At 43.3% G+C, this 27,413-nt stretch overlaps 1 protein-coding gene across 3 annotated transcripts in view; it reads right to left on the reverse strand.

The window, feature by feature from the left end:
- Window positions 1-27,413, reverse strand: part of wdr55 (WD repeat domain 55) — a 60,985-nt gene that overhangs the window by 21,001 nt on the left and 12,571 nt on the right. The window contains exons 1-4 of one of the 3 annotated variants that reach the window (XM_059991801.1): window positions 21,771-22,941; window positions 21,294-21,442; window positions 8,484-8,584; window positions 4,510-4,597 (exon numbers count right to left, since the gene is read on the reverse strand). In XM_059991801.1, coding sequence (XP_059847784.1) covers window positions 4,510-4,597; window positions 8,484-8,584; window positions 21,294-21,442; window positions 21,771-21,785 — 353 coding nt within the window. In that variant the 5' untranslated portion in view covers window positions 21,786-22,941. Of the gene's footprint in view, window positions 1-4,509; window positions 4,598-8,483; window positions 8,585-21,293; window positions 21,443-21,561; window positions 21,728-21,770; window positions 22,942-27,413 lie in introns of those variants that run through there. The other 2 variants (XM_059991803.1, XM_059991802.1) reach the window with 2 other exon arrangements.

Consider the following 27,413-nt stretch of genomic DNA (forward strand, 5'->3'; position numbering starts at 1 on the left):
CACGTGGACATGTTCAAACCTCCTATGTGTCAGCTGGAAGGGTTGCAGTGGGGCCCTCATGCATCTCTGGATTTTGGAGGTTTGACAGTGCGTGCATGTTCTGGCCCAGTGCCCGACCTGCTTGTGAAGGCCGTGCCACACAAACCTGTCTGTGATCAGCCGGATGGAAGAATGGGCGTCAAAAACACCTTGCTGGCAGCCCGACCACGGGTCCAACACTTTAGCAAACGCGAAGATGAGGGGCTTGTGGTCTGTGAAGACCGTGAACTCCCTCCCTTCCAGGAAATACCATAAGTGCTGGATGGCAAGGTACAGGGCCAGCAGCTCCCTGTCGAAAGCACTGTTCTTCAGTTCCAGGGGTTGTAGGTGCCGGCAGAAAAGAGCGAGCAGCTTCCACTGGCCTTTGATGAGCTGCTCGAGCACACTGCCAACTGCCGCGTCGGAGGCATCCACAGTGAGGGCAGTTTGCCAGCATGTTCTTGGCTTGTTCAAAAGCCACTGTTGCCTCCTCTGTCCAGGTGACCTCTTTGGCCTTGCTGGACATCAAGCCAAAAAGGGGCCACATTAGGGCAGGAAACAATGGTAAAAGTTAACCATCCCAACAAATTCCTGCAGGCCTTTAACAGTGCTGGGTCTGGTGAATTGGCGGATGGCTTCAACTTTTGCTGTCAGGGGCATAGGTCCATGGCGGTCGATCCGGTCTCCCAAGAAGTCAATGGCGGGTAGGCCGAACTAGCACTTGGCGGGGTTGATAGCCAGGCTGTAGTCGCTTAGGCGGCAGCAGAGCAGGTATAAATGTGCTAGATGTTCCTGGCGGGAGCAGCTGGCAATAAGTATGTCATCCAGGTAGATGAACAGTAAGTCCAGATCTCACCCTACTGTGTCCATCAGGCGCTGGAACGTCTGCGTCATGTTTTTGAGCCCGAACGGCATTCCTGAGGAACTCCAACAAGCCAAAGGGGGTAATGAGGGCCGTCTTGGGTGCATTATCCTGGTGGACTGGGATTTGATGATACCCTCGGACCGGGTCAGTCTTGGAAAAGATGCAGGTTGGCTGTAAAGTCCGGGAAGTGTGGTACCGGATAGCGATTGGACGTAGTGGCGTTGTTCAGCCTCCTATAGTCGCCGCACGGTCTCCGCCCTCCTTTGGACTTGGGCACCATATTGAGCGGGGAGGCCCACAGGCTGTCGGAACGCCGCACAATCCCCATCTCCTCTATCTTCTTGAATTCCTCTTTCGCGAGGTGAAGCTTGTCGGGTGGTAGCCTGTGGGCCCGGACATGGAGGGGAGGTTCCTGTGTGGGGATGTGGTGCATCACGCCGTGCTTGGGGGCTGTTGAGGAAAACTGCGGTGTGAAGATAGATGGGAATTCCGATAACATTCTGGCGAACTTGTCTGAATACGTGACAGAGTCCAGGTGCGGGGCTGGTAACCTGGCCTCACTGAGGGAGAAGGTCTAGAACGTCTTCACATCGACCAATTGTCATTCCTTCAAATCCACGAGCAGGCAGTGTGCTCGGAGGAAGTCTGCACCCAGCAATGGCTGTGATACTGCGGCCAGCGTAAATGTCCATGTAAAGCAGCTGGAACCGAACTGCAAGGGGATGGTTCTTGTGCCGTAGGTGCGGATGGTGCTGCTGTTGGCTGCCTTAAGATCCAGTCCTGTTCTTCTAGTTCGGGTATCGTGGCTTGAGGGGGGTAGGATACTGATTTCCGCCCCCGTGTCCACCAGGAATCTACACCCAGAGTGCTTGTCCCAAACATAGAGGAAGCTATCACGTTGAACAGCCGCCGTAGCCATCAGTGACGGCTGCTCCTGGCGCTTCCTTGGAACAAGCATGGCGGTCGGCAGAGGTGAGCCCCACCTTTGATGATAAAAACACCAAGACTCAGAAGTGGTGCCGCCTCTTGGTGTGGGTGTTATGTGCTCCCCTGCTGGGGTGTGGGAGCGCTGGGCTTTCAGTCATGCCGCAGCACTAATTTTGATGGTGGTTCCGCCATTTTGTTTGGCGCGCCAAAGCATGTCTGCGCAGGCAGCCACCCGAAGTCTTCTCTGCTAGCAGGAGGCGGATGTCTTCAGGCATTTGCTCCAAGAAGATCTGTTCAAAAAGGAGGCAAGGCTTATGGCCATCTGCCAGTGCTAGCATGTCGCTCATCAGGGCTGATGGCGTGTGGTTGCCCAGGCCGTCCATAGGCAGTAATCGTGACGGGAGAGGCCAAATGTGCGGATTAACAGGGCCTTGAGTGCCTCGTACCTGTCTGTTGCCGGGGGCTGATGCAGGAAGTTGATATCGCAGCCCGCTGTCTCCTGGTCAAGGGCACCCACAACGTACTAATACCTGGTGGCGTCTGAGACAATTTGCCTGACCTGGAACTGGACCTCTGCTTGCCCGAACCAGACCAGGGGTTGAGTGGTCCAGATGTTGACAGTTCAAGGGAAACTGCATTTTGCAGAGCCGAATCGTTCATGCTGGGTCCAAATACCATTAGACCGTCAGGGTCACTAATGTAGTCGCGCTAATATGTAGCGAGTGAAAGCAACACACTGAGTCGAGCAGGGTCTAGTTGAACTGTTTACTGTTTCAATCAGCGCGCGCTTAAGTGCCCACTCCCAGCATTCCCCGCTCTTTGTGGGGCGGAAGTGACATCAGTTTCCAGGCCGAGGTCTGCCCCACACTCAGAGCCCTCTCAGCTGCCACTGGCCGCAGACTCGCCCGCGACTGCCGGAGCCAGTTCACTTGCCGAGTGGGCAAGCCACCACAATATCTTTCAAAAAAAATATGGCCCTTGCTTATATGAGCAGTAAGGCAGTGAAACTACTTCTGCACTACAAATACTAGCTCCTACACCCTGCTTAACACTAAATCGCCCTCCCCTCCATTTCTGTGCACAGTGGTTCAACCACATAACAATATCCAAAAAAAAAATCACTAATACATCCACCACCAACAGATTGCACACCACAGCCTAGTCACCCACATCCCCAGGCACAGCTCACCTAGCCACACAGCCCTCCTTTTCCCATCCCCAGATCTTCCACCCTCTTCTACCCACAGTTCTCTACCAAACGCTTTACCTCACATCCCACCTTACCCAACTCTCACTCCTTTTCCTCACTCTCCTTCAGCCTCTCTATTCTTCCTGCATAATTCTCTTCCCGTTTTTCCTGCCTTATACCTGCTCCACCCCATCAGACACCCCACCTCCTCTAGAACAGCATTCCTATGCTCCCCGTTGTTGTTCCTATCTGCATTCCGTGACACCCCCCCACCTTCCAACTACACTCAGAGATGAGCTGTACAGCAAAGATCAGGATAATTTGGCCACTGCATCCTTGCTGTCCTTTTCTCAAATCTACATCAAGCCATTTGCTCACATTATCCTTTCATGCTTTGTCCATTTAATTACTACTTACACATGTAATTGTATCATATTTCATTGCCTCCCCACTGATGAGTTCCAGATGTCAACATAAACCACAGAACAGTACAACACAGGAACAGGCCCTTCAGACCACAATGTTATGCTGAAATAATTAAACGCCTAACTAATTCATTCTGCCAACAAAATATCCCTATCCTTCCTTCCTGCATTTTTATGTGCCTAAGAGCCTTTAAAACATTTCTACTATGTCTTCCTCCAACACCACCAGTACCGCTACACAAGATTCCTCTGTACGTCAACACAGTTAAGGATCTTGCCATTAACAGTGTACTATCTCTTTACATTTAATCTCCTGAAGTGTTGCAACACCTCACACTTGCCAGATTAAGCTCCATCTGCCATTTCTCCACACATATCTTCCGTTCTCTTCCCTGATGAAGAAAAACAAGCATGCCATATGCATTTTTCACCACCCTATCTATTTTATAGCCACTTTCATGGAACTACAGACTTGGACCCCAAGTACTCTCTTGATCAATAATTTGGTTGATAGTTAAAAGCAAGGTTAAATAAATATATTTTAAAATGGCATCTTTTTATCTTTATTTTCATGTTTGCACTTTATCCCATTTAAAGCATTCTGAACTACATTGTTTGTATGGTAAGTGCTCTATAAACATTATTATCAACCTCTGTAGTTTTATTGGTTACGTCTTATTTCCCAAAGTGAATCAACACTTGGATAGGTAAAATTGGATAGGTATACGGACAGGAAAGGAATGGAGGGTTATGGGCTGAGTGCAGGTCAGTGGGACTAGGTGAGAGTAAGAGTTCGGCACGGACTAGAAGGGCCGATTTGGCCAGATTCCGTGCTGTTAAGGTTATATAACATGGAGTTCTCTCTCTGTACTTCCCAGTCACACACCCATTCTGAGGACCTGTTCCCTTGGAAACACTCAACCTGCCCCATTTCATCTATCCAGCTCTCTCCACTCCTTGCTTTCCCACCATTCCATCACATTTCTGTAACCTCACCTCCATCCATAGACACCACATCAGAGCTTGCACCCACCCACCTCTGCACGTCATTGCTCATTCCATTCAGGACTCATGCACATCAGTACCTGTGGGCTTTGGGTATCCTCGTTACCATCTTGCCACTTTCCACATTAAGAATGTGAATTGATTTATCCTTTGAAACTGTAACAAGTTCTGCAAAGAAGAAAACACAGTTCTGTGAATTACCATAGTGCAGAAAGCCTGTGTGAGACTCTATGCGTGCTAACTGACAAACTGAGCAAATCCAGCTTCAAATCTTGTTATAACACACAAATATACAAATTGTGACAGTTTAACAACCCACAAAGCCATCATCTATGTTAAAAATGTGTGACATTCCATGCACACTGTTTGGTCCTTCCTTGAAGGCCATGGATATCAGAGTTAGCAAAGAGCATTTCAGATACTGTTGTGAATACTGGGCATTTTCCTGAGGGAGAATAGACCCAGTGTCTTTCTGCTTGTGTGGAGCTGCAGGATGAGGTCCTTTGCTTTTACCATGGAAAAGTACATGAAGACTTCAGATGTAGGGTTAGTGATTGGGGAGCTCTCAGGGATAATCTGCATTACAGCATCGGAGGTGCTGGAATCACAAGACCTACATAGGTAGACAAATCTCCAGGGCTTGATCAGGTATATCCAAGAATCTAGAGAAAAAATTACAAGAGCTGTGGCGGAAATATTTATATCATTGTTAGCAATGGGTGATGTGCTAGAAGTTTCGAGGGTGGTTAATATTCTGATTTATTTCAGAGGCGCTGCAAAGAAAAACCTAGAAACCATAGACCAGTAAGCATAGAATCTGTCATTGGTCAGTTACGAGAGGGATAAGATATACAAGAATTTGGAAAGATGGGTTCATTAGGGATAGTCAGCATGGCTTGTGGATATGAGATAAATTCAGTCATAAATTTGACTGAATTTTTTTGAAATAACCAGGCACAAAAGTGGTCCAGTTGAAGATCAGTGTAGTCATCTCTGCATTAACTGAAAGAGACAGTAGATCTTAAATGGATTTTTTCTATTTGTAGTTACTCAGGAGACAGACCCAAAATCTGTAGAACTGAGGCAAAACAGTGGAACAAACTGTCAGGTGTAGTGATGTCTGCAGGTTCAATTGCAATATTTAGAAGTTTGGACATATATGGATGGGAGGGATAGGGTCCTGGTGTGGGTCAATGGACTGGACAGAATAACAGTTTGTTACAGGTCAGATAGGCCAAAGGCACTGCTTTTGTGCTGTAGTGCTCTATGACTCTAGGTTGGGACTCTTTTCATTGGAGCCGACGAGAATGAGGGTGGATCACACAGAGGTGTATAAAATAGACTTCCTTTATTTTAGTTCTAATTGTGTTCTTTCTTTCAAAGATAGTATATGATAAATGCTTCATTTATGATTTCCTGTGAATGCTGCTTAGACAAAGCTATGCGCCAGTAATACTGCCACATGCCAAGTTTTTCATTGTACCATTATAATAAACTCGACTTTGACTTTAGAGGCCTCTATGACCTCCTACTGTCAGGCAGAAGGTACCGTAGTATAAAAACAAGGATTGTTAGGCTGGGTAACAGCTACTTCCCCAAGGCTGCGAGACTTCTGAAAACTCTATAACCACCCAGTATACACTATTTATAACAGCACTGGTAGCATTATAATGTTGCATATTTAATTATACGTCACCTAATTTTATTTTGCCAGTCCTGTGCAAAAGTCTTAAACACCCTAGATTTTAATATACATTTTATTTTAGGTATTTAATTTTTGTCTTCTGCATTAGTGTGTCAGTAGAAAAGAGCAAATTTTAGACTGCCAAACATGCATTTAAAAAAAAAATTAAATGTTACAGAGAAAATTCAGTATTTCATTAAAGAAGATATTAAGTAATAGATCACTTTTCAAATAAAACATTGATTACCTTTGTAGGTAGATAACACAATGCATGATTAAACAAAGATAACAAACAGATGCTAATAATGAATGAATGAATGAATGAATGAATGAGTTGAATGAACTAAAACCGATTAACTGAAACAGAAATGGGTGTAGAGAGAAACAAACTGGGCGAAGGACAACCAAACCAAAAGGTGAAGGTGTGGCAGATGTGACAGTTTAACTTTCAAATCATTAATTCGTACACCATGGCAAGAGTGAGCATAACAAGACACTAGGTGGTCATCTTGCATCAGCAAGGCCTCTCCCAGGCAGAAATTTCACAGCAGACAGGAGGTTAAAGATGTGCCATCCATGATTCTCTGAAGCAGCACAAAGAAATGGACAAGGTTGGGGACGAGAAATGCAGTGGTCAGCTACAGAAACTGAGTGCAGCAGACAAGAGATACATCAAATTGATATTCCTTCTAAATTGGAAGAAATCCAACACTCATCAGCTCTGAATTCACAGAGATTCAGGAACCCATATACACCTCTGTATAGTACAGTGAAGTCTTGTCAAAAGTGCTCTTCAAAGAGTTGCTGCCAAAGAGCTATTCCTCCGAAGTGGAAGCCAAGCCAAGAAACTCACCTGCACACAAAAACGCAAGGACTAGGGTGCTGAACAATGATAACAAGTCCTCTGGACTGACAAGCCAAAATTTGATATTTTTTGGCTCAAACAGGAGGCAGTTTGTCTGCAGAAGAGCTGGAGAACTCTACATGGATGAGTGTCTACAGCCAACAGTAAAGCATGACAGAGGTTCCATACAGGTTTGGGGCCCTCTCGCTGTGAAACAGAGGCATCTCTTCCTCCCTTATTAGGAAGAGAGAGAACCTGTGGCATGTCAAAAACCGGATGAACGCATAGTCTTTGGAGTACTATAAGTCTCTGTCTTTGCTGTTGCTTCTGCTGCATGCTTGAGTGCTCAGTGGCAGGTGCTGATGCTTTTTTTTTGCCAGTGGAGAGAGGATGGATCATTGCTTGCTGCCGCTTACGTGCAGGAGGGAGGGAAGCTGGGTGGTGGGATTTAACTGTCATTCATTCTTTGGGCCCCTCCTCTGTTTTCACGGATGGTTGCGAAGAAAAAGCACTTCAGGATGTATATTGTATACATTTCTCTGACATTAAATGTACCTTTGAACCCTTTGAGATCTCGTATACAGGGTACAGAGTACTTAAAGAGAATTGATGCAGTTTTAATGGAATCAAACTTGAGAAATACATGCAGAATCTCATCCATCATGCAATACCATCAGGGAGGTGTCTGATTAGTTCCAACTTCATTCAATAGTGGACAATGATCCCAAACACACAGCCAAGGTCATGAAGAACTACCTTCAGCAAAAAAAGAGAACAAGTGATTCTGCAAAAGATGCAGTGGCCTCCACTGAATCCTGATCTCAAGAACATCTAGGCTGTCTAGGTTTCCTGGACAGACAGAGGCAAGACTGCCAAAAACTGCAGAACTGTGATAGGTTCTCCCAAGATGTTTCGAACAACCTACCAGCTGACTTTCTTATAAAACTGTATACAGTGTACTTAAAAAGAATTGATGCAGTTTTAAAGGCAAAAGCTGGTCACACCAAATATTGATTTGATTTAGTTATTTGCTGTTTACTGATCTCTATAGTAATTTTTTTTTTAGTATTTAGAAACTTTTCATTTCATTATTTTTAAAATCATCTTCACTTTACAAATTTTTTTTACATGTGCCCAGGATCTTTACACACTGTACATCTACAAAATATTTTTATTATCTGTTAATATTATTGTGTTATTATTAGGCACTGTATGTGATTTATGTATTGTGTTTTGCTCCTTGGCCCCAGAGGAACGTTGTTTCATTTAGCTGTATCCGTATAAAGTTGAAGGACCATAAACTTGAACAGCAGAAAATGAGCTTAGATGGGAATCTTACTTGGCATGGACCAGTGAGGCCAATGGGCCTGCTTCTGTGCTCTCTGACTCCGTGATGGAATGTGACAATCAGGGAGCATTACCAATCCATAACTGCTGAATTTCAATGACATACAGTTACAACATATAATGCAACACAAATTTTCTGACTTCTGCCAATAAATTTATTCACAATGACAAGGCCTTACCTTCCCCATTGTGGCTGAATGCCACTTTCCGACAGGATTTCAAGTGGTGTCCCGAGGACCACAGCTCCTGGTTTCCCGACTCTTCGCATGAGTATGATACACTGCAACACAATTCATGGCAGACACTCACTTTTTTCTTGCCAATGTATTTCTCATTGCTCCTCTTGGTACACTGCATATTTGCACCCAACCCCTCAATGCACCACAAAAACAGCCACTGTTGGTTGCAAATTATGTATAAATCACCCACAATCTTCAATACTCCTGCTAAAAATCACAAGTTCACACAAAACCATATACATACTTTGCTTGCATACTGCCCTTCAAACCTATCAGCACCAGGATTTTGGTTTGAAGGGGAAGAAGCAGCAGAACGACCTGAGGTTTTCTGGTCTCTAACTACAAGTCTTAAGATACAGTGAACAAGACCATAAGATAAAGGAGCTGAATTAGGCTATTTGGTCCATTTAGTCTGCTCCGCCATTTCACAATGGCTGATCCATTTTTCCACTCAGCCCCAATCTCTTGTCCCCTCCCGTATCTCTTCATGACTTGACCAATCAAGAATCTATCAACCTCTTCTGCCTTAAATATACATATCCACAACCTGTAGCAACGATTTCCACAGGTTCACCACTCACTGGCTAAAGAGATTCCTCCTCTTCTCCGTTCTCCATACCAAGACTGCGGTCTTAGACTCTCCCATCATAGAAAGCATCCTCTCCACATCCACTCTATCAAGGCCTTTCACCATTTGATAGGTTTCAATGTGGTCTTCCCATATTCTTCTGAATTCTTTTGAATACAGACCCAGAGCCATCAAACACTTTTCGTATGATAAGCTGCTCAATCCTGGAATACTTTTTGTGAACTTCCTTTGAACCCTTTCCAGTTTCAGAATGTCAAATAAGGGGTCCAAAACTCCTCACAGTACTGCAAGTGAGGCCTCATGAGGTCTTTATAAAGTCTCAGCATTACATCCTTGCTTTTATATTCTAGTCTTCTTGACATGAATGCTAACATTGTATTTGCCTTCCTCACCAGACTCACCCTACAAATTAACCTTTAAAGAATCCTGCACAAGGACTCAAAGTCCCTTCATGACTCAGTTTTTTTTTATTTCTTCTCCATTTAGAAAATAACCCACTCTTTAATTTCTTCTACCAAAGTGCACAATACACTTCCCAACACTGTATTCCAGGGATCATCAACTTTTTTTGCACTGTGGACCAGTTTAATATTGACAATATTCTTGCGGACCGGCCAACAGTGGTGGGGGGGGGGTGGTGTTAATCATGACCGGAATATAGGTGATAAGTCAACTTATAAGTGGCTAATACACTCAATTTCATTTCTAAAAGGGTTTATCTAACAAATTTAATATTAAACACACAGCGCATATTTTCCTCGCATGAATATAGTGATAAGTCAATTATAACTCACTTAGAAGTCAATAGCATCATAACATTTTAAGTAACGTTTGGATATTAAAAACACAGCACATATTTTCCTCGTATGAACTTATAAAATCATTGCAACACACCAGTGAGGACAGTGGTCGCAGTCCAGAGAGCGCGGCCGACAAAAGTTTGGCTCGATGGATGACTCCAGTAGATCGCAGCAAGGTAGCTGCTCTGCTACTTACAAAACCCGAACCCAAATTAGGTCATCTGCGAAAATTTTAGCACCGGGTTTCCCAAGAGCATTTGATGTGCTAAACAGGTTTAGAGGCGGCGACCATCTGTCCGCGCTCCAAGCCAGTATCAATGGCACTTCTCGCCAGCCGCACGAGGTGGCCGGTTAGCCAAGGCCAACCAGTGATCCCTGGCGTGCGGTTATCACTGCGTTTAGGCGATTGATGATCACACGTGGGTAATGACTTCGCGTGCGTTCAAGTTCAATAGTGGCAGTGACAGGGAATGAGGAAAGGTGCAGCTCACTCATATCATTTCATATCGCCAAATCATATTGTTTCCTCATGGCCCGGTAGCACATCCTTTGTGATTGCAGAAGACTGCTGTATTCCATCGTCCACTTGTTTGCCCATTCTCCTAATCTGTCTAACCTCTTCTGTAGCATCTCTGCTTCCACAAAACTACCTGCCCCTCCCCCATCTTCATATCATCTGCAAACTTTGTAACAAAGCCATCAATTCTGTTATCATAACAGAGCATTTCCAGTATTGATTTCAGATGACCAGCATCTACAGTATTTTACTTTCAACACAATTGCACCATAGGTTTAGAATATAAAAAATACCATCCACAACAGGTAATGTAATAAGTCAACATTGTTTAAGGGGTGAACATTGTTTGAACAGCAGGGGAACTTCTCTTTTACAAAATAGTGCCATGGAATCTTTTAAATCCACTAGCAGAGTAGCAGCAGGGTCTCAGGTGATTGTATTGAAAGGCAGCAACCTGGTAACATCTCTCTTGATATAATCATTTGAGAATAAGATCATAAGACATTGGAGCAGAACTGGGCCACTGTTCTGCTCTGTCATTTCATCATGGCTGACTTACTTTCCCTCTCAACCCTATTCTCCTGACTTCTCCCCAAGTCCTTTGATGCCCTGACTACTCAAGAACCTATCAACCTCCACAATGATTACAGTCAATGACTCGGCCTCCGCATATCCATGGCAATGAATTCCACAGATTCAAAACCCCCTAAAGAAATTCCACCCCCATCTTTGTTCTAAATGGATGTCTGAGGCTGTGCCCTCTGTCCTAGATTCACCCAGTATAAGAAACATCCACTCTATCTAGGCCTTTCAGTATTTGATAGCTTATTCTTCTAAACTCCCGTGAGTACAGACATCATATAATTCTTATATGTTAACCCTTTCATTCCCAGAATCATTGTCACAAACTTGTTCTGGGTCCTCTTCAATGCCACATCTTTTCTTACAGAAGGGGGCCAAAACTACTCACAATACTAAAGGTGCAGTCTGACCAATATCTTATAAAGCCTCAGTATCATACCCTTGCTCTTATATTCTAGCCCTCTCACTAATAATGCTAACATCACACTTCAAACAAAAGAAAATCTAAAGATGCTGCGTCCACAAACCCACTTGTCCAGGTAGACCCATTGTCTCCACTTGTTTCTGCCCCACTGAATTCACATTGGCATACCTCGACAGTTTTATCCTCCCTACTTCAGCCCCTTCCTACCTACATCCATGACACCTCACACACTCTTGATCTTTTCAAGAATTTCATGTTCCCTGGCCCCCCATCATCTTATTTTTACTATGAATATACCTCCATCCCCCACCAGGACAGGCTAAAAGCTCTGTTTTTCTCTGGACACCAGATCGTACCAATTTGCCTCCACCACCACTCTCCTCCACCTAGCAGAACTTGTTCTCACTCTAACTAATTTCTTCTTTGGCTCCTACACTTCCTTGAAACAAAAGGGGTAGCCATGGGCATTCACAGTTATGCCTGCTTGTTAGTCAGCTACGTGGAACAGCCTACGTTCCAAGCCTACACTGATAACTGTCCCACACTTTTCCTATGCTACATTGATGACTGCATTCGTGCTGCTTCCTGCACCTGTGCTGAACTCGTCGACTTCATCCACTTTGCCTCCAACTTCCACCCTGCCCTCAAATTCACCTGGTCCATTTCCAACACCTCCCTTCCCTTTCTCGATCTCACTGTTTCTATCTCTGGAGACAGCTTATCCACCAATGTCTATTACAAACCCATGGACTCTCACAACTACCTAGACTACACCTTGTCCCACACTGCTGCTTGTAAAAACACCATCCCCTTCCTTCAATTCTTCAGTCTTTGCTGCATCTGCTCTCAGGATGAGAATTTTCATTCTAGAATGAAAGAGGTGACCTCCTTTTTCAAAGAAAGGGGCTTCCCTTCTTCCACCATCAACCTGCCCTCAGCCTCTTCCATTTCATGGACGCCTGCTCTTACCCCATCTTCCAGCCAACCTGCAAGAGATAAGGTTCCGCTTCTCCTCACCTACCACCCTACCAGCTTCTGTGTCCAGCACAAAATTCTGTGAAACTTCTGCCACCTCTAACGGGATCCCACCACCAAACACATCTTCCCCTCACCCTCCACTTTCTGCTTTTCACAGAGATCACTCCCTAGGCAACTCCCTCTTGGCACTTATCCTTGCAAGCAGAGCAAGTGCTACACCTGCCCCTACACCTCCTCCCTCACTACCATTCAGAGCCCCAAACAGTCCTTCCAGGTGAGGTGACATTTCACCTGTGAATCTGTGGGGGTCATTTACTCTGTTTAGTGCTTCCAGTATGGCCTCTCGTATATCAGTGAGACCTGAGGTAGATTGGGAGACCACTTCGCCGAGCATCTATGTTTCGTCCACCAGAACGAGCAGGATCTCCCAGTAGTGTTGGAAAAGTTACATGTACAGAGGGTTGGTCAGAAGGAGCATGGGGTTAAATGTGTAGAAGGTTTGGGTGATCTTGAGAAGGTCATCAAAATTCAAGGTGCAATTAGCCCGATGGAAGTTCAAGGAGCTGGGTTAGGTACAATAGACAGTGTTTTAAGCAAAGAGAGGAGGAATGGGCTAAGAATTCTATACTTGAATGTGCGTAGTGTCAGAAATAAGATAGATGAGCCTGAAGCTCAGATGAAAATGGGGAACTACGATATTGTTGGGATAACGGAGACATGGCTGCAAGGGGATCAGGCCTGGGAATTGAGTGTACCAGGGTATACATGCTATCGTAGAGACAGAAATATGGGAAGAGGGGGTGGGGTGGCCCTGTTGGTGAGGAATGAGATTCAGTCCTCAGCAAGGGGTGACTTAGGAACAGGGGAAGTAGAGTCTGTGTGGATTGAGCTGAGGAACAGTAAGGGTAAAAAGACCCTAATGGGTGTTGTGTACAGGCCCCCAAACAGTAGCGTGGATATTGGGTACAAGTTGATTAGGGAGTTAACATTGGCATGTGCTAAAGGTAATGCAGTCGTTATGGGAGATTTCAACATGCAGGTGAACTGGGAGAATCAGGTAGGTGCTGGACCCCAGGATAGGGAGTTTGTGGAGTGTCTAAGGGATGTATTTTTGGAACAGCTTGTGCTTGAGCCAACCAGGAACGAGGCTATTTTGGACTTGGTGATGTGTAATGAACAGGAATTGATAAGTGATCTTGAAGTAAAGGAGCCATTAGGAAGTAGTGATCATAACATGATAAGTTTTTATCTACAATTTGAGGGATAAGGGCAGATCAGAGGTGTCAGTGTTGCAATTAAATAAAGGAGACTACGGAGCCATGAGGGAAGAGCTGGCCAATGTTAAATGGGTGGATGCCCTGGCAGGAAAGACAGTGGATCAGCAGTGGCAGATATTCTTGGGGATAATACAAAAGATGCAAAAGCAGTTCATTCCAATGAGAAGGAAGGATTCAAAGAGGAGGAAGGGGCCACAGTGGTTGACAAAGAAAGTCAGAGATTGTATAGCATTAAAGAAAAATAAGTATGACAGGGCTAAGATGAGTGGGAATACAGATGATTGGGAAAGTTTTAAGGAACAGCAGATCTTAACTAAAAAAGCAATATGGAGGGAAAAAATCAGGTATGAGCTCAGTCTAGCCAGGAATATAAAAGGAGATAGCAAAAGCTTTTTTAGCTATGTGAAGAGAAAGAAGATAGTTAAGAACAATGTTGGCCCCTTGAAGAATGAATTGGGAGAAATTGTTATGGGAAACAGGGAAATGGCAACAGAATTTAATGCGTACTTTAGATCTGTCTTCACCAGGGAGGACACAAGCAATCTCCCAGATGTATGGATGGGCCAGGGTCATAAGATATCAGAGGAATTGAAACAGATTGACATTAGGAAAGAAACTGTGATGAGTAGACTGATAGGACTGAAGGCTAATAAATCCCCGGGTCCAGATGGTCTGCATCCGAGGGTTCAAAAAGAGGTGGCTCAGGAAATTGCGGATGCATTGGTAATCATTTTCCAATGTTCCTTAGATTCAGGATCAGTTCCTGAAGATTGGAGAGTGGCTAATGTTATCCCACTTTTCAAGAAGGGAGGGAAGGAGAAAACGGAGAACTATCGCCCTGTTAGCCTAACGTCAGTCGTGGGGAAGATGCTTGAGTCCATTATTAAGGACAAAATAGTGGCATATCTTGATGGCAGAAATAGGATTAGGCCGAGTCAGCATGGATTTGCCAAGGGCAAATCATGCTTGACTAATCTGTTGGAGTTTTTTGAGGGTGTAACAAGGATGTTAGACGAGGGTAAGCCAGTGGATGTAGTGGACCTAGATTTTCAGAAGGCATTCGATAAGGTGCCACATAGGAGATCGGTGAGTAAAATCAGAGCTCATGGCATTGGGGGCAGGGTTTCAACATGGATAGAAAACTGGTTGGCAGATAGAAAGCAAAGGGTAGCAGTGAATGGGTGTTTCTCGGACTGGCTGGAGGTGACTAGTGGGGTACCACAGCGCTCTGTATTGGGACCACAGCTCTTTACGATTTATGTCAACGATTTAGATGAGGGCATTGAAAACTATATCAGCAAGTTTGCTGACGATACTAAACTGGGTGTCAGTGTGACATGCGAAGAGGACGTTAGGAGAATACAGGGAGACTTGGATAGGCTGGGTGAGTGGGCAGATACTTGGCAGATGTCATTCAATGTGAATAAATGTGAAGTTATCCACTTTGGAAGCAGGAACAAGAGGGCAGAGTATTGTCTGAATGGTGTAGAGTTAGGTAAGGGAGAAATGTAAAGAGACCTAGGAGTCCTAGTTCATCAGTCAATGAAGGTGAATGAGCAAGTGCAACAGGCAGTGAAGAGGGCAAATGGAATGTTGGCCTTTATTACAAGGGGAATTGAGTACAAGAGCAAGGATGTCCTTTTGCATTTGTACAGGGCCCTGGTGAGACCACACCTGGAATATTGTGTACAGTTTTGGTCTCCAGGTTTAAGGAAGGACATTCTGGCAATTGAGGAAGTGCAGCGTAGATTCACTAGGTTGATTCCTGGGATGGCAAGGCTGTCTTACGCAGAGAGATTGGAGAGATTGGGCTTGTACACACTGGAATTGAGGAGATTGAGAGGGGATCTGATTGAAATGTTTAAGATAATTAAAGGATTTGATAGGATTGAGGCAGGAAATATGTTCCAGATGTTGGGAGAGTCCATTACCAAAGGGCATGGATTGAGAATAAGAGGTCAGTTATTTAAAACAGAGTTGAGGAAAAACTTCTTCTCCCATTGAGTTGTGGAGGTGTGGAATGCACTGCCTCGGAAGACGGTGGAGGCCAATTCTCTGGATGCTTTCAAGAAGGAGCTAGATAGATATCTGATGGATAGGGGAATCAAGGGATATGGGGACAAGGCAGGTACTGGGTATTGATAGTGAATGATCAGCCATGATCTCAGAATGGCGGTGCAGACTCGAGGGGCCGAATGGTCTACTTCTGCACCTATTGTCTATTGTCTATAGCCGCCCATTTTAATTCCACTTCCCATTCCCATTCCAATATGCCCATCCATGGTCTCCTCCACTGTTGTAATGAGGCTACACTTAGGTTGGAGGAACAACACCTTGTACTCCATTTGGGTAGCCTCCAACCTGATGGCATGAATTTGATTTCTCAAACTTCCTGTAATGTCTCCCACACCCCCCTTCACCATTTCCTAACCCCTTTTCCCTCTTTCACCTCACCTCCTTGCCTGCCCATCGCCTCCCTCTGGTAATTCTCCCCCCCCCTTTTTCTTTCTTTCATGGCCTTCAGTCTCTTTCACCAATCTACTTCCCAGCTTTTTACTTCACCCCCTCCCCCTTCCTGTTTCATCTGACACCTGGTGTTTCTCCACCACCACCGCCACACCTATTAAATCTACCCCTCAGCTTTTTCCCCTAGTCCTGCTGAAGGATTTTGGCCTGAAAAGTCAACAGTACTTTTCTTCCCCCATAGATATTGCCTGGCCTGCTGAGTTCCTCCAGCATTTTGTATGTGTCACTCTAACATCACATTTGCCTTCCTTACCACCAACTCAAACTGCAAGTTAACCTTTTAGCGAATCCTGCACGAGGACTCCTGAGTGCCTTTACACCTCTGATTTTTGAAATTTCTCCCAATTTCAAAAGCAGTCTACCCCTTTATTCCTTCTATCAAAGTGTTTAACTATATATTTCCCTATACTATATTTCATCTGCCATTTCTTCACTTGTTCTCTCAATCTGAATCTTTCTGCAGACTCTATACTTCCTCCATACTACTTACCCACCACCTAACTTTGTATTGTCTATAAATATGGCCACAAAGCCATCTCTTCCATCATCCATATCATTGACATATAACATGAAAAGAAATGGTCTCAATACTGATCCCTGCGGAACACCATTTCTCACTGGCAGCCAACCAGAATAGGCCCCCTTTAATGCCACTCTTTGCTTCCTACCAGTCAGCCAGTCTTATCTCCATGTTGCTGTCTTTCCTATAATTCCATGGACTCTTAAGAGACTACTAGACAGGTATATGGAGGAATTTAAGGTGGAGGGTTATATGGGAGGCAGGGTTTAAGGGTCAGCACAACATTGTGGACCGAATGCCTGTACTGTGCTGTATTGTTCTTATCTTGTTAAGCAACCTTATGTGTGGACCTTGTTAAAGGCCTTCTGAATATCCAAGTAAACAAAATTCAGTGACTTTCCTTTGTCTATCCTGCCTTAAATTTCCTCAAAGATTTCCAACAGATTTGTTATGCAAGACTTCCCCTTAAGGAAACCATGCTAACTTTGCCTACTTTATCATGCACCTCCAAGAACCCCAAAACCTTATCTTTAAAAATGGACTCCAACAACTTCTCCAACACTGAAGTCAAGCTAACTGACCTCTCTTCTGCCTCCTGCCTTTCTTAAAAAAAAGACACAAGGATTTGATTAGGGAGCTTAAGATAAAGGAACCTCCTAAGAGGCAGTGATCATAATTGCCTCTTAAGGGTTCCTTTACCTTAAGCTCCCTAATCAAATCTGGCTCATTACACAGCACCCAAACCAGAATTTCCTTTTCGCTAGTGGGCTCAACCACAAGCTGCTCTAAAAAGCCATCTCATAGGCATTCTACAAATTTTCTCTCTTGGGACCCAGCACCAACTTAATATTTTTCAATCTACCTGCATATTGAAATCCCCGATGACTATCGTAATATTGCCCTTATTACATGCCTTTTCCATCAACCATTGTAATTTATATCTCACATCCTGGCTACTGTTTGGGGGCCTGCATGTAACTGCCATCACAGTCGTTTTATCTATGCAGTTTCTTAACTCTATCTACAAGGATTCTAATCCTATGTCACCTCTTTCTGAAGATTTTATTTCTTTTTTTAAAAACCAACAGAGCCACCCCACTCCCTCTGCTACCTCCCAGTCCTTTCAATAAGCTCCGAACCATGATCTTCTTTCAGCCACGACCCTGTTCTCAAAAGTTAACTTTCGTGCAGTCTTTCTTTTCAAACATAATCCTCAAAAGCATCAAGATTGATTTCAAGAAAAGTACAAAAAAAATCACTTCTATATGACCAATGTATTTTCAAAGCTTCAGTGTCAACCTTTCAGATTTAAAGTGCATAAACAGTTATTTTTGAATATTTAGTGTAATGATTTACAGGAGTCTATGTTGACCAAATATTCTAGCAGTTGGCAAGCACATTAACATTTGGAACAATACATACAAAATGGTGCCTGATGCAGCATCTATGGAAAAGAATAAACAGTGGACATTTTGGGCTGAGACTGGAAAGGGAGGGGGTAGACATCAGAATAAAAAGGTTGAGGGAGAGGAAGGAGGACTAGCTGGAGGGTGATGGTTGAAGCCAAGTGGTTGGGAAAGATAAAGGGATGGAGAAGAATGAATCTAATAGGAGAGAAGAATGTTAAAGATTGAAAAATTTGGTGACAAAAAAAAGAAAAGAAAAAACCTTATTAAAGCAAAGTAGGGTTTGCCCATTGTAAGTGTTACCTACTTCGATGTACTTCGTGTTACCTACTTCGATGTTAATTTTGGATAATAACAATAATAAAAATATTTGAAAAGGAGAGAAGAGTGGATCATGGGAAAAAGGAGGGGACACCAGGTGGAGGTGATAGGCAGGTGAGAGTAAGAGGCCAGAGTGGGGAGTACAATAAGAGGGAAGGGTCAGGGAACAAAAATATTACCAGAAGGAGAAATCGGTGTTCATGCCATCAGGTTGGTAACTACCTAGAAAGAATATGAGGTGTTTCTCCTTCACCCTTTGCCCCATCGTGGCAAAAAGAGGCCATGGACTAAATGTTGGAATGGGAATGGGGATGGGGATAAGAATTAAAATGGTTGCCCATCAGGACATTTTGCTTTTGGCAGATAGATGGAGGTGCTCAACATTTAGAACACACAGAACTTGTTGATTACAAGAAAAGCAACAGAAGTTCAGTGGATATCATGAACATCAAATGTCAAGCCCTGGACTTTTACTTATTTATATATTTATTTAGCATATGACTGTGTAGCTAAGTACAGCTCCAGCACCATGTACAAATTTGTTGATAACACCACTGTGGTTAGCAGAATCATGGATAGTGATGAGGATGTAAATAGGTCAGTTGGTTGAGTAGTGTTGTAATATCTATCTTGCACTCAGCAACAGCAAAACGAAGGAATTGATTGTGGACCTTAGAAAGGGGAAGTTGGGAAAATGCACACTAGTCCTTATTGAGGGGTCAGCGATGGAAAGGGTGAGTTGCACTCAAGTGTCAGCAATCCAAAGAATCTATTCTGGGCTCAAACACATTGACACAATCAAAAAGAAGACGTACCAGAATCACTGCTTTATTGTAAGTGTAAGGAGATTCGGCATTACATTGAGAACTATGGCAAAGTTCTTCAGATTTACAAGTGGAAAACATTCAGAGTGGTCGCATCACAGCCTGATATGGAAAATCCAATACATGGGATCACAAGAAGCTACAGAGTGTGGTGGACTCAGCCCTTTTCATCACAGTTACAGCTCTCCCTATAAGAGGCCACTTCCAAGAGGTGTCTCAGGAAGACAACATCCATCGTCAGTTGCCCCGACCAACCACATCATGCCTCTTCTCATTGCTGCCATCAGACAGAAGGAACAGAAGCTGAAGACCTCAAGGTTCAACAACAGCTTTTTCTCCACTGCTATCAGGTTCTTGAATTGACTTGAAAAAAACTAATTCTACCTCAACTTGCATTCAGTTTATGTTTATTTCATTGGGCAAGTTATATTTAAGTAGTTTATGTAATTTATGTTTCTCATCGTTGTAATGAACTGTGCTACAACTAATTTTCATGGCATGTATAAACCTTAAATAAAGCAAGATCTGGACAATTGACAAAAGTCTAACCTCCTCAAGCTAAATAATCAATGATGTAGCCACTACCAAGTCCACCAACATTTCACATTCCCCTCACTCACCCATCCCACCATCATCAACATTCAATCACTATTGAACGAAGTTGAACTGGAGCAGCCAAATAAACAGCATGACTACAAGAGCAGTTGAGAGGCTGGAGGTCCTGTGACAAGTGACTCACCTCTTGCAATCCATAATCTCGAAGGTACGTGTCAATGTTGTGATGGAATACTGTCCATTTGCCTAAATCACAACTCAACAGTCCACTTGACTGATACCTTATCAACTATAACTCTTATTCCATCTCCAAGTAATTGTAGATCTTGAAATCCCAATGCAATGTTGGCAAATGTAGCCTTTCCACTCTCACAACCTGCCAAGTCCGTTAGTCTAATTTTTATAAATTTGAAATCATCTTGTGACAAGTTGTCACAAAAACTCAATGACTTTCAGGAAAGGAAACCAGCCCTCACTTGAATTAGCTAATGAGTCTGATGCTTAACCGCTCTGAGTAATCCAGTAGGCCCCTAAAATAATGCTGTTCAGGAAGGGTAAACATCAACCGAAGAAATGTTGATTCTGAGTCTGCCTTCTCACAACCAGATCGGCAGTGCCACTGGAACATATACACAAAACTTGGAAGAAGCCTTCCTCTTATATGGTGAACTGTACCTTCTAAAATACATACTATTAAAAGCAATGCCATGGTCATATCCAACTAGTCACTATCTTTTGATTATTGTTTGCTGCAGGATAATGTACAGAAGACAGCGGGCCTATACATTTATTCCCATCTTAAACATTTAGAGAATTGTTTTGGTTACTGTACTTCAACTGTTTTAGACCACACTTGGGAGTATATTCAGCTCTGGTCACCTCATTTACAGGAAGGATGCAGAAGCTTTAGAGAGGATGCAGAGGAGATTTACCATGATGCTGTCCAGACTAGAGAGCGTATTTTATGATGATAGCTTGAGTGAGCCCGGCTTTTCTCTTTGGAGAGGTGGAGAAGGATGAGAGGTGATTTGATAGAAATGTACAAGGTAATAAGAGCCATAGATAAATGGATAATTCAAGGGAGGTGTAATTTTAATGTGTTTGAGTAAAGTGTAGGGAAATTATCAGAGATAAGTATTTTTACAAAGATGCCAAGAATAATCATGGATCGCCCGTGTCATATGGCACAGAACATATGATGACAATGAATAGCCGGTGCATGGACATCCTGCCAGGTGTGGTGGAAGAGATAAAATAGGAACATTTAAGAGACTCTTTGATAGGCATAAGGATGAAAGAAAAATGGAGGGCTACGTGGGAGGGAAGGGTTAGACTGATCATAAAGTAAGTTAAAGGGCTGGCACAACATCGTAAGGTGAAGGGTATGTACAGTGTTGTACTATTCTGTTAATCATGCATAGAAATACATACACGAATACATCTCCATCAACATCTCCTGCTGCGATGATGTCCCGTGCCGGGTGGAAAGCAATGGTATTCACGATGGCGCTGAAGGTAATGTCTTCCGGAGTCTCCCTAATCCTGGGTTCATTTGTCTGCTCCTCAAAATCGGAATAATCCTGTTGAAAGGATTAGACAGTCACTGCTTAAATCCAGACAAACCGAAAATTCAAAATAACCAGTGACAAGTATAGATCACGCAGCATGATGGGTTAGGTTAAGAAAGGCAGACAAACACCATTCCCGGGGAAAAAAGACAGGTTGCGAGCTGTGGACGCAGCTCAGAGACCAGAGACTCTCTATGTACTTCCGAGAGAGTGTGTAAACTGCCCACCAGGAGGCCAACCCCAGAGTATCTGCACAGAATACACCGAATGGGAGCGAGGGTCCCAAGTACAGACTATTGTCCCCCAACCCCCATCGGTTCTGCACAGGCTTAACCCTCACCATGGGCAACGCCATATTAATCCCAGAAGGCAACGGCTGCGCTCTAACACGTCCGGGGTAAAGTTCGCCTCGGCGGACGCGAGGAATCGAGTTTGTGATGGAGAACGAAGAGGTCGGAAAATACCTAGGGCTGCGAGGGAGAAATAGAGGTGGAGGGAGTGCGAATCGTTCTGCATCTGCCCACTTTACACTGGAAGCCAGCCTTATGTCATCCACATACTTGGATATACGACATTTATTTTCTGTGTGCAGATTGTGAATATATTGTAAATATCTGATGTCTCTGCATTATTTGTTACAATATTTTAATGTGTTGCACTGTGCTGCTGCAGCAAACTAACAGATTTCACGACATATGTCAGCATTAATAAACCTGATTCTGACCTCTGTCGACGCTGTTGTCACTGCCTCACATTCAAAGAGAGGCCCGTGTGTTCCTTCTGTGTTCTGTCGGGTCACCCAGTTTTCTCTCCATGACCGGACCTTGTCCGCAGACTCGCCCGTGGGATTTTATCAGCAACTTTCTGAAAGTCCAAATACACCCCTCCCACTAGTTCTCTCTCATCTGCTCTGCTGGCTATATCCTATTATTGAGAAATGTACCTGACATAATCATTATATATACCTGAAATATAATCACTATGTATTAGCTATTTACTATGTAATCACTTCTAGGTACCGAATATTAATATGTGTTATTTTCTAGACATATTTTGTTATGTTGTTTTCACTAGATACTTTGTGCTCTCTTAGCTGCATATTATGGCACTTACAGAACACCTGTTTGTTTTGCATCACTGTTAGCTGAGATGTATCCCATGTATTACACTCAACCTTTGTTTAGTACGAGATAACGGTGGCGGACAGGATGCTGCGAGCAGGAATGTAATGTGAGGGAAGTTGTCTGGAAAACATAATCTTGGCCACGAATAAGGTCCCAATGCGGGCGGGTGAAACATAATGGTGGCGCACCGAGAGCTAGGCAAAATTAATTAATTCATGATTAATTAATTCATATGTAAATGATATGCAATTAAAACTCGATTGGGTATGTCGATGAAACCGAAATGTAACTGAGATAAGTAATTACTATAAAGAATACTGTACACCGGAGCTCGGTGGGCTTTCGTTGACAAGTTCATTGATTGCCTCAGCCTTTGTTTGCAAATAAAGGTTTAATTTTCTTGAAGAAATGTCTGTGTCTCCAGGTCATTTCAAGTAACCACGACACTATAACAAATCTGATTTCGCGGTCATAAATCCACTTCGACTAATCTGTCACTCTTTGCCAAGTAATCTGCTAGTGCACCTTTCATATTGACCCAGTATTTCCCCCACAACTTGATGTCAAGCAGACCGGTCTGTGATTCCCTGCTTCCTGTCTACTTCCCTTTCAAAAAAAAACAGTGGGAGTACATTAACCAAAGACACAAGAGATTCTGCAGATGATGCTGGAAATCTTTCACAACACATACAAAATGCAGGTCCGGTTTGGGGCTGAAATGTTGACAGTTTTATTACCCTTCATAGATGAAGCTTGACCTTCTGACTTCCTCCAGCATTTTGTGTGTGTTACATGTTAGATTAACCACTCTTTATCCAACGGGACTGTCCCAGAGTCTGGATCATGCTGGGAAAGACCATTCCCCTCCCCCTCGCCCCTCCCAAGGAAGCACACACCAGGGTGGTCATTAGTTTTTCTCATTATACACTGCATCCCAGAAATTCCTCTGCCATATCATCACCATTTTGGTTTGCCCAATCTATATGTCCCCATAATTAGTGTTGCACCTTATTGCACGCATCTCTAATTTGTTCAATGCTTTTTCTATACAATCACAATTATATAGATTTGAGTAATTGAAATGATTAGAAAAATGAGAGTGACAAAGAGAATAGGTGAGTATGAGTAATCATCAGTAAGTAAGTGTGAGTAAGATGTCAATGACTGGAAGTGGGTAAAAGTGTGGTTCAAATCAGTACAAAGAGATTTAGTGGCCATTACACAGGTGTGGGTGCAGGGTGGAGAGGATTGGTAATTAAATATCCAAGGATATCAGTTAATATGGAAGGATAGGCAGGAAGGTAAGGGAAGTGGGGTAGCGCTCTTAATTAGAGATCAGGGCAATAGTGAGAGCTGATACAAGATCTCAGGAGCAGAATGTTGAATCCATCTGGGTAGAGGTTAGGAATAATAAAGGGAAAAAATAACCGGTGGAGTTGTCTATTTCCACAAATAACATTACTGTGGCACAGGCAATAAATAGAAAAATATCTGAGGCATGTAAGAATAGAACAGCAGTTATCATGGGGTACTTTTACTTGCACATAGATTGGATAAATCAAGATGGTCGAAGCAGGCTTGAGGAGGACTTCATAGTGATCTTTTAGTTAGGGGTCCTCTTGGAAAATGTGATCACAGTATGATTGAAACAAACTGAAAGATCATACAGAGTTGGTGCTCGAATAACGAATGCACCAGTCAAAGCTGATTGACCTGAGCATGAATTTGGTCAAACTTTTAGATTCTTGGTTGATGAGATTACCAGTAAAATTAACATTTTGGTAACAGAATATTGGCTACAGACTTAATTAAGTTACAGACTAGGTCCTGATTATCCACTGGTCTAACAGTAAATCCAATGTTCTATTACAAAGATGGGTGCACATTATAACATAAGTAGTGAAGTTCCTGAAATGTGCGTATCATCACTGCCGCATTCCATGTCTCTACTTTTGTCAGCAGTTCCCTGTTACCACATTAGAAAATAGTAATGAGGTTCATGCTGGTTAGTAGACCTCACTATTCTTTCCCCCAAGTCCCCCCTCTAGGCCCTTGGCCTAGAATGACCATTAAGGCCTAAAGAGCAGATCCCTAACAGTATTCTTTTATTAGCCTACTAAATGACCATGCCCCTAATGCCAAAGCTTTACCTGCACTCTAAATAATAACTATCACTATAACAAACAGCTGTACCACAATGATAATATGAGAGTTAAGTCCAATCCAGGGATGCAGGTGTACATTCAAATCCCAATTCTAAATACTGTCCCAAGGGTTCTCTAGAGCCACTTTGGCCCTGTTCTATTGATCCATTAACCTTTTCTTAATGACTTCCTTATGAGGCAGTACTTCTGATTGTCACCTTGTCAGGAACGTGGATGACTGCTGCAACGAACAGTGGGCTCCTCTCATTTTCACAGCCTCCCAGAACATGTAGTCAGAGTGAGATTGCGAATGAAGCACACAGGGGGCATCTTCACCCACCCATTTATTCATCTGGTTGTCTGATATCTAGTCCAGTCCAGGACTAATACCTTCTAATGGTAGAATGTTTGTCTGGACTACAGTCAAGAGCCAGACAGCAAATGTTGTATAGATCGCAGTTTCAGCATTATCTCCTTGTTTTTATATTCTATTCCCCTTGAAATGAATGCCAACATCGTATTTGCCATATTTACCACAGATTTAAGCTGTGAATTAACCTTCTGGGGGTTGTCCAAGGAATTCCAAGTCCCTTTGCACCTCTGATGTTAAAAATTTTCCCCATTTAGAATATAGTATGCACTATTGTTCTTTTTACCAAACCACTTTTTTGCCCATTCTTCCAATTTGTCTAAGTTCTGCTGCAATCACATTACTTCCTCAGCACTACCTATCCCTCCACCTATCTTTGTTTCATCCGCAACCTTTGCCACAAAACCATCAATTCCATTATCTAAATCATTGACAAACAATGCGAAAAGTCACGGTCCCAACACTGACCCCTGAGGAACACCACTAACCACTGGCGGCCAACCAGAAAAGGCACCCTTTATCCCCACTCACTTCCTTCTGCCTGCCAGCTATTCCTCTATCCATGCCAGTATCTTTCCTATAACACCAAGGGATTTTATCTTAAGCAGCCTCATGTGAGGTACCTTATCAAATGCCTTCTGAAAATCCAAGTAAATGATATCCACTGCCTCTCCTTTGTCCAGCTTGTTACGTTCTCAAACAATTATAACAAATTTGTCAAGCAAGATTTCCCCTGACAGAAACTGTACTGACTTTGACTTATTTTATTATTAGTCTCCAAGTACCCAGAAACCTCATCCTTAATAATGGACTTCAACACTTCCCCAACCACTGAGGTTAGGCTAACTGGCCTATAATTTTCTTTCCTTTTGTCTTCCCTTCTTAGAGTGGAGTGACATGTGCAATTTTCCAGTCCTCTGGGACCATGCCAGAATCAAGTGATTATTGAAAGATCATGACCAATGCTTCTGTTATCTCTTGGCTCCTCTGTGGATTGTCACCTTGTCATGGTGTTGAAGCTTGTGTGGTCCTGAGATCCTGAGAGCGATGCCATCTGGAGCTATGCTCCTGGTAAGGTCACCTATGGCAGTAAGGTCGAGGGTGAGGTCCCTGACAAAGAACAATCCAACCAAAACCTCAATGGTGGAACAGGCGGACAAGTTACTTTGAACTCAACGGCTGTGAAGGCGGATGAATGCTGCAACTAATCCATTAGTTCCAATCATCATGGTTTCCATGCCATCGGAATCAGTTGGTTAATTTGTGAAGTATCTTGGAGTGCAACATCTAGTACACGTTAAACAAATACATGCACAGAAGTCTTCGCTCTGTCCTCATCTTCTATCTCTTCAGTGACCTCTCTCGGGATTCCGGGATGTAGTCCATCTGCTGCAGGTGACTTATCTACCTTAAGACCTTTGAGTTTGCAAAGCACTTTTTTCCTTTGTAATAGCAATGGCGCTCTCTCTTGCTGCCTGACACTCACGGACCTCTGGCACACTGCTAGTGTTTTCCACTGTGAAGACAGTACCATTAAGTTCTGCTATTTCTTTGTCCCCCATTACTATCTCACCAGCATCATTTTCCAGTGGTCCAATATCAACTCTCACCTGCCTTTTACTCTTTATATAACCGAAAAAACTTTAAATATCCCGCTTTATATTATTGGTTAGTTTGCCCTTATATTTATTCTTTTCTCTTCTTATAGCTTTTTTTTAGTTGCCTTTTGTTGGATTTTAAAAACTTCCCAATCATTTTTGCTACCTTATATGTCCTTTCCTTGGCTTTTATGTAGTCCTTAACTTCCCTTGTCAGCCACCGTAGCCTAGCCCTGCCATTTGAGAACAACTTCTATGGGACATATCTATCCTGTGCTTTGTGAACTATTCCCAGGAACTTCAGTCAGATCTGTTCTGCCATCATCCCTGACAGTATCCCCCTCCAATCCACCTGGTCAAGCTCCTCTCTCATGTCTCTGTAATTTTCATTATTCCATTGCAATACCGATACATGTGATTTGTGCTTCTTCCTCTCAAACTGCAGTATGAATTCAATCAAGCACAAGATGCTCTAAAAATCTATCTCGTATGTATTTAACAAATTCTCTCTCTTGCGATCCAACACCAACCTGGTTTTCCCAATCCCATTGCATATTGAAGTCCCCCATTACAATTGTGGCATTACTCTTATTGCATGCATTTTTCAGTTCCCTTTACAATATCAACCCCACATCTCGGCTACTCTTTGGAGGCCTATATGCCCCTTGGGTAATACTTTCTCATCTTTTCTAATCTTGTTTCCCAAACACACTATTTCAGGTTGAACGAACTGTACCTTGACTAGGT

Source organism: Hypanus sabinus, chromosome 16, assembly GCF_030144855.1.
Source record: "Hypanus sabinus isolate sHypSab1 chromosome 16, sHypSab1.hap1, whole genome shotgun sequence".
NCBI classification, from domain to species: Eukaryota; Metazoa; Chordata; class Chondrichthyes; order Myliobatiformes; family Dasyatidae; genus Hypanus; species Hypanus sabinus.